Source organism: Crocodylus siamensis, chromosome 12 (assembly GCF_052110815.1).
Source record: "Crocodylus siamensis isolate JL-2025a chromosome 12, ASM5211081v1, whole genome shotgun sequence".
Classification (NCBI taxonomy): Eukaryota; Metazoa; Chordata; order Crocodylia; family Crocodylidae; genus Crocodylus; species Crocodylus siamensis.
In genome coordinates, this window is record NC_143406.1 from 10,100,286 (window position 1) to 10,114,370 (window position 14,085).

The following is a 14,085-nucleotide window of genomic DNA, read 5'->3' on the forward strand; positions in this document are numbered from 1 at the left end:
GGGGTTAAACACCTGTCATGTCTACAAGCACCCTTAACTTATACTCCATTTTATTTCGTCTCACCTGGCTTTTGACTCAGGAGCTTCTTGCTATCCTCCTTTCACCAGCTGAGTCAAGCTATGCTGCTGTTGTTGTTGCAAACACCTCTCCATAACATCCTTGGTAACACTGACTGTTCATCCTACAGACATTGTCAGTGCCATGATAGGAACTCTTCTTCTGTGTTTTTCCAGAAGAGCAGTTGTTTTAAATATTCTTCTTCACCATTATGTATAAAATAAGTGATGAGTTATCCAACCTACAGAGTTGGAAATTAACATACAACACAGACAAGTGCATGGTGATGCACCTCGGGAGGAACAATCAGCACGGAGGAGGAAAAGGATCTTGGGGTCATCACTGACTCCAAGATGAACATGAGCCGGCAGTGTGGGAAGGCCGTTAGGAAGGCCAACTGCACCTTGTCCTGCATCCACAGATGCATCTCGAGCAGGTCCAAAGAGGTGATCCTCCCCCTCTATGCGGCACTGGTCAGGCCGCAGTTGGAGTACTGCGTCCAGTTCTGGGCGCCACACTTCAAGAGGGATGTCGACAGCATGGAGAGGGTCCACAGGAGGACCACTCGCATGATCAGGGGACAACAGGGCAGGCCCTATGAGGAGAGGCTCCGGGACCTGAACCTGTTCAGCCTCCAAAAGAGAAGGCTGAGGGGGGATCTTGTGGCCTGTTATAAACTAGTCAGGGGGGATCAGCAGGCATTGGGGGAGTCCCTGTTCCCCCGAGCACCGCCAGGAGTGACCAGGAATAACGGTCACAAGCTGGCAGAGGGTAGGTTTAGGTTAGATATCAGGAGATGCTTCTTCACGGTCAGGGCGGCTGGGGTCTGGAACCAACTTCCAAGAGAAGTGGTGCAGGCTCCTACCCTGGGGGTCGTTAAGAGGAGGTCAGATGAACATCTTGCTGGGCTCGTTTGACCCCAGTATTCTTTCTTGCCATGGCAGGGGGGTCAGACTAGATGATCTGCTCAGGTCCCTTCCGACCCTAGAAACTATGAAACTATGAAACTCTTCAATGAAAAGCCAGGATTAGACTGGTTTGTTCTTTGCCTAATTCACAATTATCCAGCTATGGCTCTTGGATAAAAAAAAACAGAGAAAAAAGGGAGATACCTTTAGTGACAACAGTAAAAATTACTTGGTGGTGGAATGATGGGGTTAGGTGCAAGTGGATAAGTTTATGCATATTTTTATTCTGATATAAGTGAAAAGATCATAAGAAAATAGTTTGAAGTTTTATATATATTTAAGAAGTCCAGTTAGGAAACTATTCAAAAGCTGTTAACTGCTCCTTTGATTGAAAAGGGATACCTGTTTCCTGCAACACAAGGTGAAGGTGTAGATGGTCCTATCTATTTTACTTTATGCTCTTAACATGCCTTGTACATTTTTGCACTGTATACATTATGTATTATGTTAATAGCATGACATGATTAATAGAATGTAAGCTGGAAGGGACCTTGGAAGATCATCGGGTCCAGCCCCCCTGCACCAAGCAGAAAAGATAACTGGGGTCAGGTGACCCCAGCAAGGCGAACATTCAGTCTCCTCTTGAAGATTTCCAGGGTAGGTGACTACACCATCTCTGGAGAGAGCTTATTCCACAGTCAGGACATCCTAGCTGTGAAGAAGTTTTTCCTAATGTTATGTCTGAAACAGTCTTCCAGGAGTTTGTGACTACTGTTCCTGGTTTTCCCCCAGGATGCCCTGGTGAACAGTTGTTCACTGAGCCCTTGATGTATGCCTCTGATGTAGCAGTAAGCTGCTACCAAGTCCCCTTTCAGACTTTTCTTCTTCACACTGAAGAGTCCCAGGTCCTTCAGCCTTACCTCATATGGCTTGCCATGCAAGTCTCTGATCATATGGGTGGCCCTTTTCTGGACTCTTTTGAGCTCTTCTACATCCTTGTTGAAGTGCGGCACCCAGAACTGGACACAGTACTCCAGCTGTGGTCTCACCAGTGCCGAGTAGAGCAGAAGAATCACTTCCTTGGTTTTGCTGGAGATGCACTGATTGATGCATGCCAGACCGTTATTAAATGCAGGGACATTTAATCAGAAAATTAGAACCACCTTAATGGTATGCTTTTAAAGGAAAATCCCAGACCAAATGGCTAGTAGCTATATAATGATATTCATTTCAGTTGAATGTAAACAGAATCAACACTGATATAGAAAGACGAGGCTCTGTGTCACCCAATAGAAATTTTGCACGAGTATCAAGTTAGGAAAAAAAGGAGATGGGGGGGGGGGAAGGACTCTTATTAGGATTTAAAGTTATGATTAGGCTCCATTCCTGTTCTCTATCTTAAATCTATAAATCTGAAAGAAACTATACATAAACAAGGCAAATTTTCCAGTACGTTATCTTGCTTTCTTTTATAAAAAGACTGGACTCCTATTTAAAATTCTTAGCCTACTTAAGTTCACCTCAACCTGATAAGTCAGGTATAGGTAATCCTCTAACATGGGACCTGGGAAAACTCTGACAATATTTTATTTAAATAAATCTATGTAATTGTTTGACTCAATGTGGCTTTCTTGTGAAAGAAACACAGGAGTAAAATACAAGTTAATTTGCAAACATATGCTCCATCACAGGTCCTTACCATTCCTGCTACCTGCTTTTGGACATCTTACTTTATCTCTGTGTATGTTCGTTGTCTCCATCTGCACAACAGAAATAACTCACCTACCCAAGTGGCATGTCAGAAACCTTATGCGATTAATTCAAGAAACACTGGACACGTCTACATGAGATGCCATATTATACAGTAGCCTATACTATTGCACATTAGCACATCACAGCAAAAACCGTGCTAATGTGGAATAGAATTTGTCTATTGCACATTAAGTATCACAACAAAATTCACCTTTGCTACTGCGCATTAGCATGGCCTAACACGCCTGTATGTAGTACTGCATATTAGAGGTACTAAACTTGATGCGCAGTCGCAAAGGTGCATTAATGAACATGTAGACATGCCCATTTACACAACTGAATGAAAGATAAACTGTATTTCAGTCCCATGATTACCGGGAAAGGACCTTACATCAAAAATAAGCCTGGATGTGTTAAAACAGTGGTGCTCAACCTTTGGCCAGCAAAACCATGTCACCTGGCCTGTGGGTCTCTCCACGGATCTGGAAAATTGGTGGTGAGGGAGCAGTGGCAGTGTTAATCATTGCTACCAATTTCCTTGATTCCTGGGGAGCCCCACATGCCAGAAGATGTGGTCTTGTGCACTAGATTGTGCAGGTGTGTAGGGCTGGGCCTATGCACCCGACTCAGACTGCACCCATGGAGTGACTCTGCACATCACCCCTGTTTCATTAGGCCTATGGACCAACCATCTATCTGGCTCACCGACTGGGACTGTAACCTCCACCCCACACCACAGCCCCACTTTTCACGGTTCAAAGCAGGGGCCACCAGCAAAGAGGAGGAAGGGTTTGTTGTTTTTAAGTCAAATCAATCCCAAACCCATGCAGAAGGGTGCAAAGGTACTGTACCTGGGGAGGAAGAGCCAGCAGCATACCTACAAGCTGGGAAACTCCCTGCTCGTCAGTGCAGAGGCAGAAAAGGATCTTGGAGTCATTATTGATGCCAAAATGAATATGGGCCGGCAGTGTGGGGAGGCAGTCAGAAAGGCCAACTGCACCTTGTTATGCATCTACAGATGCATCACAAGCAGGTCCAGGGAGGTGATCCACCCCCTCTATGCGGCACTGGTCAGGCCGCAGCTGGAGTACTGCGTCCAGTTTTGTGCGCTGCACTTCAGGAGGGATGTGGACACCATGGAGAGGGTCCAGAGGAAGCCACTCATGTGATCAGGGGGCAGCAGGGCAGGCCCTACGAGGAGAGGCGATGGGACCTGAACCTGTTCAGCCTCCACAAGAGAAGGCTGAGGGGGATCTAGTGGCCTGTTACAAACTAGTCAGGGGGGATCAGCAGGCATTGGGGGAGTCCCTGTTCCCCCGAGCACCGCCAGGAGTGACCAGGAATAACAGTCACAAGCTGGCAGAGAGTAGGTTCAAGCTAGACATCAGGAGGTGCTACTTCACGGTCAGGGCGGCTAGGGTCTGGAACCAGCTTCCAAGAGAAGTGGTGCAGGCTCCTACTCTGGGGGTGTTTAAGAGGAGGTTAGATGAACATCTTGCCGGGGTCACTTGACCCCTGTACTCTTTCCTGCCATGGCGGGGGTCGGACTTGATGATTGGCTCAGGTCCCTTCCGACCCCACTAACTACAAAGCTTCTTTGCAGGTTTGGAAGCAACCTCAATCGGGGAGGTGTGGACACCACGCCACATGGCCACAAATGGGGTGGGGCCAAAGCCAAAAGGAGACGGGTCCCCTCCCTGAAATACACCTCTCCAGCACCTCCTTCCAACCGCCATGCTCCCTGCTCTCTCCCACCTGCTTCCTCCTTCCTCTCAGCCCCAGCCCAACCCCAACCCCAACCTCCTGGCTGCTCCCCCGCCCCGCTCCGCTCCGCTGTTGCTATGGCGCAGGCGGCCGAGCCCGCCCCTCGCTGCCATTGGCCAACCAGGCGCGGGGCCTGGCGTGCGCGGCTCGCTCGGAGCCGCCGGGTAGGGTCACGTGATCCCGCCCCAAGATGGCCGCCGCCGCCCTCTTGTTTTGATGAATAATCTCCGCGCGGGGCCGGGGCTGGGGCTGGGGCCGGGGCAGCGAGGCGGGGGGTACGGACATCATCTCACTGCGGAGGGGCCTGGGGCTGCGGCACGGGGGACGCCTGGGGAAGGGGCCGAAGCAGGAGCCGGGGGACCTGCAGCAAGAGCAGCGCCGGCGCCCAGAGCGGGGGAGGGCGCGGGGGGCAGCGGCCGCTGAGGGGAGAGCCTGGTGCTCGCTGACGGCCGGGCAGAGGGAGAGGGGGGCGCCTCCCGGGTTGTTGTTCTCCACCTCTGACTATGCAATTCTGAGACACCCCTGGGGGAAGAGGCAGCAGGACACCACTCCTCCTCCTCCCCAAACTCCCGCCCCGCACAGGAGGAAAGAACCCCCCCCCCACTCCTTTCACCATTAAGAGGAAAGCGATGGAGGAGCTGAGCGCGGATGAGGTGAGTCTGGGGGCCCCGGGTGGCGACAGGGGACTTGTGGGAGGGAGGCTGGGCAGGCATCGCAGGGCTGCCTGGTGCTCTTGAAGAGCCGAGGGCAGGCGCTGACGGGGTGTTATGGGCCCGGGTCTTGCATAAAGGGATGTGGCCGCAGAGGAGGGGGAAATTGGCTCCAGGGCATTCATGTGTTGCTGATTCAAAGGGGCAACTTTGATTCAGGAAAGCATGTTCATAAGAGACATTAGCTCTGTCCAAGGTTTGCATTTGCTATTTGTGCAGCAGTTCTTTTTTTGGGAGCCTCTCATTATATTGCTTGAAGTAAGGGGCTGAATCCCTTTGCTTTTTGTGTTTGGGGGCTGAGGGGGTGTATACCTGCCAACTTGTCTTAATTTAAAAGAAGACCCCTTCATATTAGGTGAGTTCTTGCCAGTATTGTTAATAGTTTCTTGATGCGTTTTTTATTTTGTTTCCAACTGAGGTGTTTAAAATTGCCACCTTAAGCCTTTCCTAGCTCCGAGGGCTGGCATGTATGTGGAGTTTTATATTTAATAGTCTTTTTGTTGGGTTTGTGAAGATCTTGAGATCGTGTTGGAACGGGCCCTTTTTCCGTAGCTCACCTCCATTCACTTAACTTTTTTACATTTCTTATTTCTCCAACTGAAAACTGTTAGTGGGTGATATAGACCTGACATGGGGCAAAACATTTTCAAGCTGTTTCCTGATTCTTCTTTTAAACAGGTGCCCTGCCTACTATTAGGCTTGTTTCTATTTTGTTCATATTTAAGTGCCCAGTCAGATGATTTATAATATGCTAGTGAGGAGGATGTCAAGGGGGTTTCCTGCTTCCACAATGTGATACCTACTTCAGACACGAATGCAGATCTTCACTTTTTTTCAAATGTTTTCATATGAAAGTACACTATAAATAATGAATGATCTCAGGCTAGCTGCAGTTTAAGGTTTTCTTGCTTTTTTGTTAGATTTATTGCAGACTTCCACTCTCAGGTTAGGATGCTAGTGGTAGTGGGAAGAAATGACTTTCATGTTGATGACTGGATTGTGGAAGAAGGCTGTTGCTGCTGTCGCTCAAGCTTGTATTCCAAAAGGTAGTGATGTGTTTTGATCATGTTGCAAGTTATGATTTAGCAATTCTACTGTGTTGCAACAGGAACCAGGAAAAGTGCCTTATGAGTACTTGCTTGATGAGGTCTTTATATACTGTGGCACTAGAGAGAGGGAGACTACAATTCCCATATGGCACTGCCCAGCAAGGTGGAGGGGAGGGGGTGATGCTAGTACTTATCTGGAGGAGCCTATAATTTAGGAGGCATGTTCAATAAGTAGTGTGTTTATCTCTCATTCTTCTAATAATACTGCTCAACTCTATCTTACAGTGACTTTTTTTTTACAGGGATTCAGAGCTGTTCATCCCACATAAACCTACTTTATATCACTATTGTTGTAAATTACTGAGGAAAATGATGTGTTGTGGAAGCAAGATAGTGGAAGTCTTGTATTTTCTCCAAAATAGTCCTTCATTTGGAAAACCCTTGTCTTAAGTAACTTAGTCTTCCCCAACCTCTTCATTGCAATTTTGACTAAAGAACAGCCTTTTGGTATTGCTTGTGGCATGTTTCGTGTTATGTCATCTAAAGAGATCAGTCCCTCCAATTTTTGTTGTTAACATATACACTCTTTTAATTAGAAAGGGCATTCTTTAGAACCATGTTTACTTTATTCCCCCCCCCCCCCCCCCGACATACTTCTGTTTTCCTACTACTCAAGGCAGCAGGCTCTTTATCGAAGAATGGCTGCTGGTAGAGAATATAGCCTTTTTTTTAAATGGCCATGTGTCTTGCCATATGTTGTACTCAAAGCTACTCTCGGAATTGGGTGGAGCAGGAGTGAAAAGAAAACTAATAGAAGGCGGTGTCAATACTCACATAAGTTGGACTATCTTCTTATTTCAAAATATATTTTAAGTACAGTATAATTTAGCTGATGAGCAGAAATATTGTTTTTTTCTGTTTAAAAATGGTAAATTATCTGATAAAAATAGCAAATTATCTGATTAAAACCCCCAAAATCTGTGATTAAAATGAAACACCACTATGTATGTATGTGTGTCTGTCAATTGAACACAATATTTTATTAATATATTTACAATTTTAAAGCACTTTAGAAGCCTACCAGTACGTTAATCACTATAATAGAATAAATTCTAAGTACCTGTAAATTTTGGTATTTGATTTTGGGTTTTTTATCATGAAAATTCAGAGCTCTCCCTGCTCCCTTAGCTCACCTGCACATGGGTCCTGGCCCCATATCCTCACCTGCAGCACCCTGGGCCCTGCTGGTACCCCTCACTCCCCATTCACAGCTCCCCACCCCACCCCCAGCTGCCAGGGCTACAGGGCCAGGGACCTGGGTCTGCAGTCCCCTGCTCCCTGCAGCAGTGCCCAAGCCTCAGCTGTCTCCAGTGGGAAGTGGTGGCTGCTGCAGCACAGTAGAGTACGGAGCCCAGTTCCCCGCCCCCCATGGGTGGCATGGCTGGAGCACCACCCATGGAGCAGGGTGGATGCAGGCTGCCCACTGTGGGTTTGGGCTTCCTGCCCTGCTGCCCTCTCCATGGGGTCTCTGCAGCTCAGCAGGCAGGATCTGGCATGGCAGAGCAGAGCCAGGCGGGGAAGCTTGTTGCCACCACTGGGACCCTGATGCTGCCATGGTGAAGCACCCCCTGCCCACCTGGCAGCAGCAAAGGCCACAACTCCATGCTGCTGCCCCTGCTGCTGCCTGACGGGCAGGGAGTGCTTTGCCAACATGGTGCGGAGTTCCCAGCAGTAGCAGGGAACTTCCCTGCCTGGACCTGCTCTTGCCATGCCATGCTGAGTCCTGCCTGCTGGGCCGCAGAGGCCCCAGGTGGAGGGAAGTAGAGCAGGGAGCCTGATCCCACAGCAGGCAACCTGCCTCCATCCTGCACATGCCCCCCGTGCCCCTCCTGAGCGTATGCAAAGCAGTGGGGATCTGGGCCTGTCACCCGAACAAGCTACCTGTGGCTCCATCCTGCTTCCTGCTGGAGTCCTTTGGCTGCGCATTCCAGCCCTGGGCCCCAAGCGCCACAGCCCCAGCCCTGCCCACCTCACTCCCTCCCTACAGGGGCCTCAGTCCTGCCCCCCCCCTCCCCCAGCTTACCTGCAGGAGCTTCTCCCCAGGCTGCCTGGCAGCTGCATGCATGTGTGAGCACACATGCACGTGTTGCCTCCTGCCTGACAGCCACCTCCTATTCCCCCCAGCACATTGCAGGGTGGAACTCAGCCAGCCTGTAGAGAGCTCTTTGCAATAGTGGAAAATCCATGCGTTTTTCTGTTAAAATGAAAAAAAACATGTTTTTTGTAGTTAAAAAGGAAAATCCGCTTTTTTTCTTCCATTTTTCCATGGGAAATGGAAAACCCAGGTCCATGCTGATGAGTGCAGGTGTCTGAGACCCCTAATATAATTTAATAAATTTAGAAAATTAGCGACAAAATACAGAAATGTAATTTAAAAAACAGAATATAAAATTAATACAGTACTAAATATAGTGTCGGGTCCCAGTTTCAGTTAAATAAGAGGGATTTTTACTAGTGATCTTAATCTTGATGCACCTTGATCCTTTTCCTATTGAAGATTGCTTTAGTGTAAAGTGGTAAGTGTCTGATGGGATATTTTGTAAAAGTGCTGGAGCCTTTGTATTGTGAGAGATTCCATTTTGTATACCAACATATGGAATCGAACCTTTGCCATGTTTTGGGTGTGAATTGTGGCATCAGTGGCATAGCAAAAAAGCAAGCCAGCGAGGTTGTATGGTATATTGTTAATTCTCTCATTCCATCATGGAAGTAGATGATGTTTTGTCATACCGACATCATCACCATGTATAGCAATATACGAAGAGAATGTGGCAGATTTCTATGACAGATATTGCTGTGCATGATAAATTATAGTTGAAAGAAATATGGGCTGAATATTGTTTAATAAAGTGCTATTAGTGAATGATGAGTGTTTGGTTGTTAACATTTTATCTGTTAGGAAAATATGCTTCTTAATTCCTCCTCCTTTCTCTTGCTTATTTGTAAGACTTCTTGAAGCTTTATTTTTTTCTAGGCTTGTGCCTCCATGATACAATGTTCCTGCTCCTTTAAACCATAGTGTTACTAGACTCTGGTTTAGGTTGCCAGTTAAGAACTTTTCATTTTGCTCTTTGCAGGATTCAGTTTATACCTTTTAGGCTGATCAAACCTTTATTGAAGTTAAAGCCCTTCTGTTCACTTCAAGGACTCTTGGATTGGACCTTTGTTCCTTATGGCTTCTAGAGTAATTTAAAGATGTCTATTATCCGTGCTTGTGCCTTTAATTAGCTCAGGGCAGAGACTAACATTTGTCTAGCAAAGAGTATGTTTATGACACTAAAGTTGAATGCTGATGCAATTTTTAAAAGTACCATAATAGAGCAAAGTTGCAAAATTAAGTATGATAGTACCTTAAGAAAGGGTGAGGAGAGAGTATACAAGAGGAGGAAATGGCAGAAACAGTGGGGGATTGAGAGATGAGAGAGAAGAACCAGGACAGAATTGATTGAAAAATTTTGAGCTGCAGGTAAGAGGTGAACGGAAGAACAAAATAGAAATGGAGGAAGGGGAAAAAAGTTACCTAAAGTGGGGGGAACTGAGACCAATTGTTTCTTAAAATTTCTGTGTTTTGTTTTACTAGGCTTTATAAACCTCATTAACCTCTATGATGACACGTGTATACAGAAGATGAATATTTCTTAAGATGAATTTCATGCTGTAACCGAGATCACAAATAAGTAAAATGATATACTTGGTATTAAAGATAATGACAACTCTTCTATTGGTATCTTGCTGTTCTGCTTTGAAAATGCTTGGTGATGATGGAAAAATAAGCTTTTTCCTTAGACTGTCTTCTGAGCTAGTACCTGACCTCAAAATAGGTATTAATTAAAAAGCTTATAGCTTTGTGGTGAGCATCTATAATGAACCTGTTGTTACAGTCTTGTCTCTATGGCTCTCCTTTATAGATCAAATCCTGTGTTTGCTGTTTTTAGTGATGGGGCTATTGTATCTTGTGTGGTGTTGCATATCCAGGCTGGTAGCTTTGTGGTAGAAGTTTGGTAAGATCAAAAATGTTATCTATGAAAGTTAATTTCTAGAAGCAGTTTAGATGTGTCTGGAGCTAAGTGTACTAATCAAAATGAATGCACCAGTTTCATTGGGGCACTTAGATGTTTGCATTAACCTTTTTTTCCATCATGTTATTGACATATGTAATACAATGAAGATAGCATTGATTGTTCCAGACCCCATATAATGAATGTTATGAAATAATGTGCTACTTACCTAAGAGAGCATCTCATACTTGACATTCAAGTATTCTGTGGTGTAAGATTAATTTTAGTAAACAGTGATTTTTTTTTTTGGTAGCAGAACATTTAAAAACACTACCTGTTTCTGTTTTGTTTGATAAGTGCTATTTGAGCCTGAAAGACAATCTGAAGTGTAGGTCCTTTTGAGAACTAACCACTGTTATTGATCACAAATGAATTATTTGCATTTTGCATAATGCCATCTATTAGGGCCCCACTGTGCTGGGTACTTTGCAAACTGTAGATCTTGAGGCTCACCCATCTGACTTAAGGACAAAACCATCTTCTCTCGTATTGTAGTACCTGTAATATTGTAGGAGATGTTTCTGTGTAGTAGGTGTGCACCAATATATCAGTTGGCTGTTGGATCGGCACGGATAAAAGGAGAAATGACATCAGTGGCTATCAGCCTTTTTGGTCATTATAGCTGATGATTACAGCTGTGTGTCTGAAGCACCCTGGTGAGTGTAGTCTGGTCCCCGTGCCCTGCTGCCAGCCCAAGCCTGCAGCAGACTATAGGTCCTGGCGAGTGGTGGGAGGGGGTGCTGGGGAACGGTCACAGGACACGGCACTCAGCAGTAAAGGGACTGTTATCTGCTGCTGCCATGGCAGCACCACCACGTGCGCAGCCAGGGCCTGAGTGCCAGGGCTGCTGCAGAGACATTAGTCTGCACATGGGTGGGGTAAGGCATCACATGAGGGACATTCGTCTTTGCCAGGCACCAGGCACCTTTGCAGAAGTGGCTTCTCCCTGGCGGCTGTGAGAGCTTGGCTGCACGGGGCCCAGTGGCATGCCTGGGGCTCCGAATGCACTTGGCGCCACTGTTTGTGTGAAGGTGCGCCCTGCCTGCTGGGGATGTCAGCATGGGCTGCGCAGGGAGCAGGGTAGGAGCCCTGGGTGAGGGGGTGACTTGCATAGGAATTAAGGCAGTCACTGCTGTCCTTGTCAAGGGCTAGAGCAGGCAGGAGGCATGTGTGCGATAAATGCAAAACACAAAAAAAGGTTTGTTCATGTCAGTAGTTTAAAATGCCTTGCACTATTACTAAATATTGGTTATTGAATCAGCATTGGCCAATATAGTTGTTTAATCATTGGCTATTGGTATCAGACAAGAAAATTTTTATTGGTGTACCTCTGCTGTGTAGCCTTTATGAAATAGGGTAAAAATAATAGTTTTGATCTTTAATTAAGTGTTACAACAGAAGGTATGGGTATTAGCCACTAGTTTAATTCTGAAAGTGAAGTATCCCAGTTATTTAATTGCCTTAAAGAAAAATTAAAGCAGGTTTTTTCAAACCTTTCTATTCTATTCTATTCATCCTGTGCTACATGAAGACTACATGACATCTGTGCTCTGCCCTTCTACTTCAGCATGCTTCTGGGCCTTTCTCACAATCACTAGAATTTACTTTTCTGTTTCCATTGTCTCTCATGCTGTTGCTCTTGTTTAAAATTCTTGACTCTTTAATTCTCAGTTGTTGGGTCTCCCAGGATACTTTTGGGTAGACTGGGGCAGCAGAGGAGGGTGAGGATGACAAATCGTCGTGTCTCAAGAGCCAAATCCAGTTTTTACACAAGGGCTAAACTTAGGTCCAGGAGTGACCAAGTCGTGGTGCTTTGTAAGATATTGAGACAAAGCTGATAATTTCAGTGTTATTTTATACGAAGCTCTTATCTTTACTGAGTTTTAGCTGTACTTGCTGCTGAAAACCAGCTGGTTTGGCTATACCAGGTGAACAGACACAAACTACATTTTTTGCAAGGTCTAAATAAGAAGTGGGGTAGCCTATGCTTTGCAAAGAGGTTGAGTCGGTGTTATTAGCCCAGACACATTGGGTGGTGGTTATAAGATTTGACCAAAGGTGAATTTAAATTATTCTGATGCATCACTGCTAAATACAGCTGAAATGTTTTCTTGGGCTGGACCTCAGTTAAACAGCAAGGGAAGGCCTTCTGGGAAAGGTTGTTTAGAAGTGAGTACAGAAGAAAAGCATAACGTGCCATTAACTCCTCACGGCTAAGGGAGAAACCTTGGGGTGGATATAACTGCAGTAGGCTTGGGAGCAGCGAAGTAAACATTGCAGTCTGACTATTGTGTGCCAGCTTCTTTGAGAAAATGCCCTTTAAAAAAGTCTTGAGGGTACGTTATAAGCTGATATGGTGTGAAACCTTACTAAAGAAGGTAATTGGTAGCCCCATTCAATAACTCATTCAAGTGTGAAAATCAGACTCGGTGCTCTTATTGCTAGCAAAAACTGTGACTATTTTCAGTAGAATTTCTGGGCTACAGGGTATATCAGAGGAAAGAATGTCATAGCTGAGGGAGGGAAAGGGGGAATGTAAATGGAAGAAAAGAAAGAACTGGAAAGCTACAGCTCTACAACATCTCTTGCAATGTTAGAGGGGCTGCAGGATGGTTGTTGGAACACGTGTATTATTTTTTATTATTCATAACACAGTGATAGGGCAGCACAGCAGTTGAAGACGCACAACCCAAAAAGCCTTGATCATGCCTGAATGCATCTGGCACTTCCTGGATGAGAAGAGCTTCAAGTGACAGGAATGCAAGCGGCCTTTGCTTATCTGCTTGAAATGGGGGAAGGTGGGAATAATTCATAGACAGCAGAGGATTGTCTGTGCAACTGCTGCACTCTGTGGTATGTGTGGATGTGTGTTATGTGGCCTTCAATACAATCAAGGTTTGACAGAGAGTTTATTGAATAATATGCCACTCCAATGTTGATATTTTAGTCTTGGTGCACATGCCTTGTCCTTTGGTCTGTTGTCTTCCACTTGACCCCAAATCTGAAAATCTACTGCTAGAATCAAAGCTAGCAAGAATATGGCTGAATAATGCAGGGAAGTTCAATGTCAGACTTGTTGTCTTACTTTCATGTTAATTGCTCATGACTGATTATCCTCTTATTTATGCTGCCTCCCCCATTTTCTTGTTTTTTTTTTTCTTTCCCTCTTATTCCCTTTGCTTAATCATACCAATAACTTTATGATCACTTTTTCTACTTAGTATTACCCACCCCTCTGTTTTCCTGTCTTGCCTCCCTTTTCTCAGTTTGGAAGGCATGCAGAAGGTTTAGATTTGAACAGTGAGGAAATGGATGGTATATGAGGGCTTAAACATCCCCATGTAGATTAGAAATTCAGCTTTCTTGTTGTTACTAATTATCCTCTTTGGCCTCCAATTTTGAGCAAAGCAAACTTGATTTGGTCACCTTGACAAATAAAAAAGGCAGCAGTCCGGGTATCTTACTAAAGATTCCTGAATTTACGTCTCGGGGAGCAATGGGTGACTTTTATTTTTCAGATAATGTGACCGGAACTGTTGCATTCCATCAGCACCACTTCTGAACCGGTTGTCCTAAGTTTCATTCGGAAGTTATTTTGAACGAGGTGGAAGTGAAGTGAAAGTGATTATATGAAGGCTTGTTCATAGACTCGTAGTGCAGTAGTGCTGGGAGAAGCATCAGGAGGTTGTATCCAGTCCAGCCACCCCCCCCACCCTCCCCAGCACC

The 14,085-nt window shown here is 45.6% G+C and overlaps 1 protein-coding gene across 2 annotated transcripts in view; it reads left to right on the forward strand.

The window, feature by feature from the left end:
* The first annotated feature begins 4,832 nt into the window (after positions 1-4,832).
* The window catches only part of UBE4B (ubiquitination factor E4B), a 68,419-nt gene continuing 59,166 nt past the window's right edge, over positions 4,833-14,085 (forward strand). Inside the window, exon 1 of one of the 2 annotated variants that reach the window (XM_090023523.1) lies at positions 4,833-5,135. In XM_090023523.1, the coding sequence (XP_089879649.1) occupies positions 5,112-5,135 (24 nt within the window). In that variant the 5' untranslated portion in view covers positions 4,833-5,111. The remainder of the gene's footprint in view (positions 5,136-14,085) is intronic. The other variant, XM_090023524.1, reaches the window with a different exon arrangement.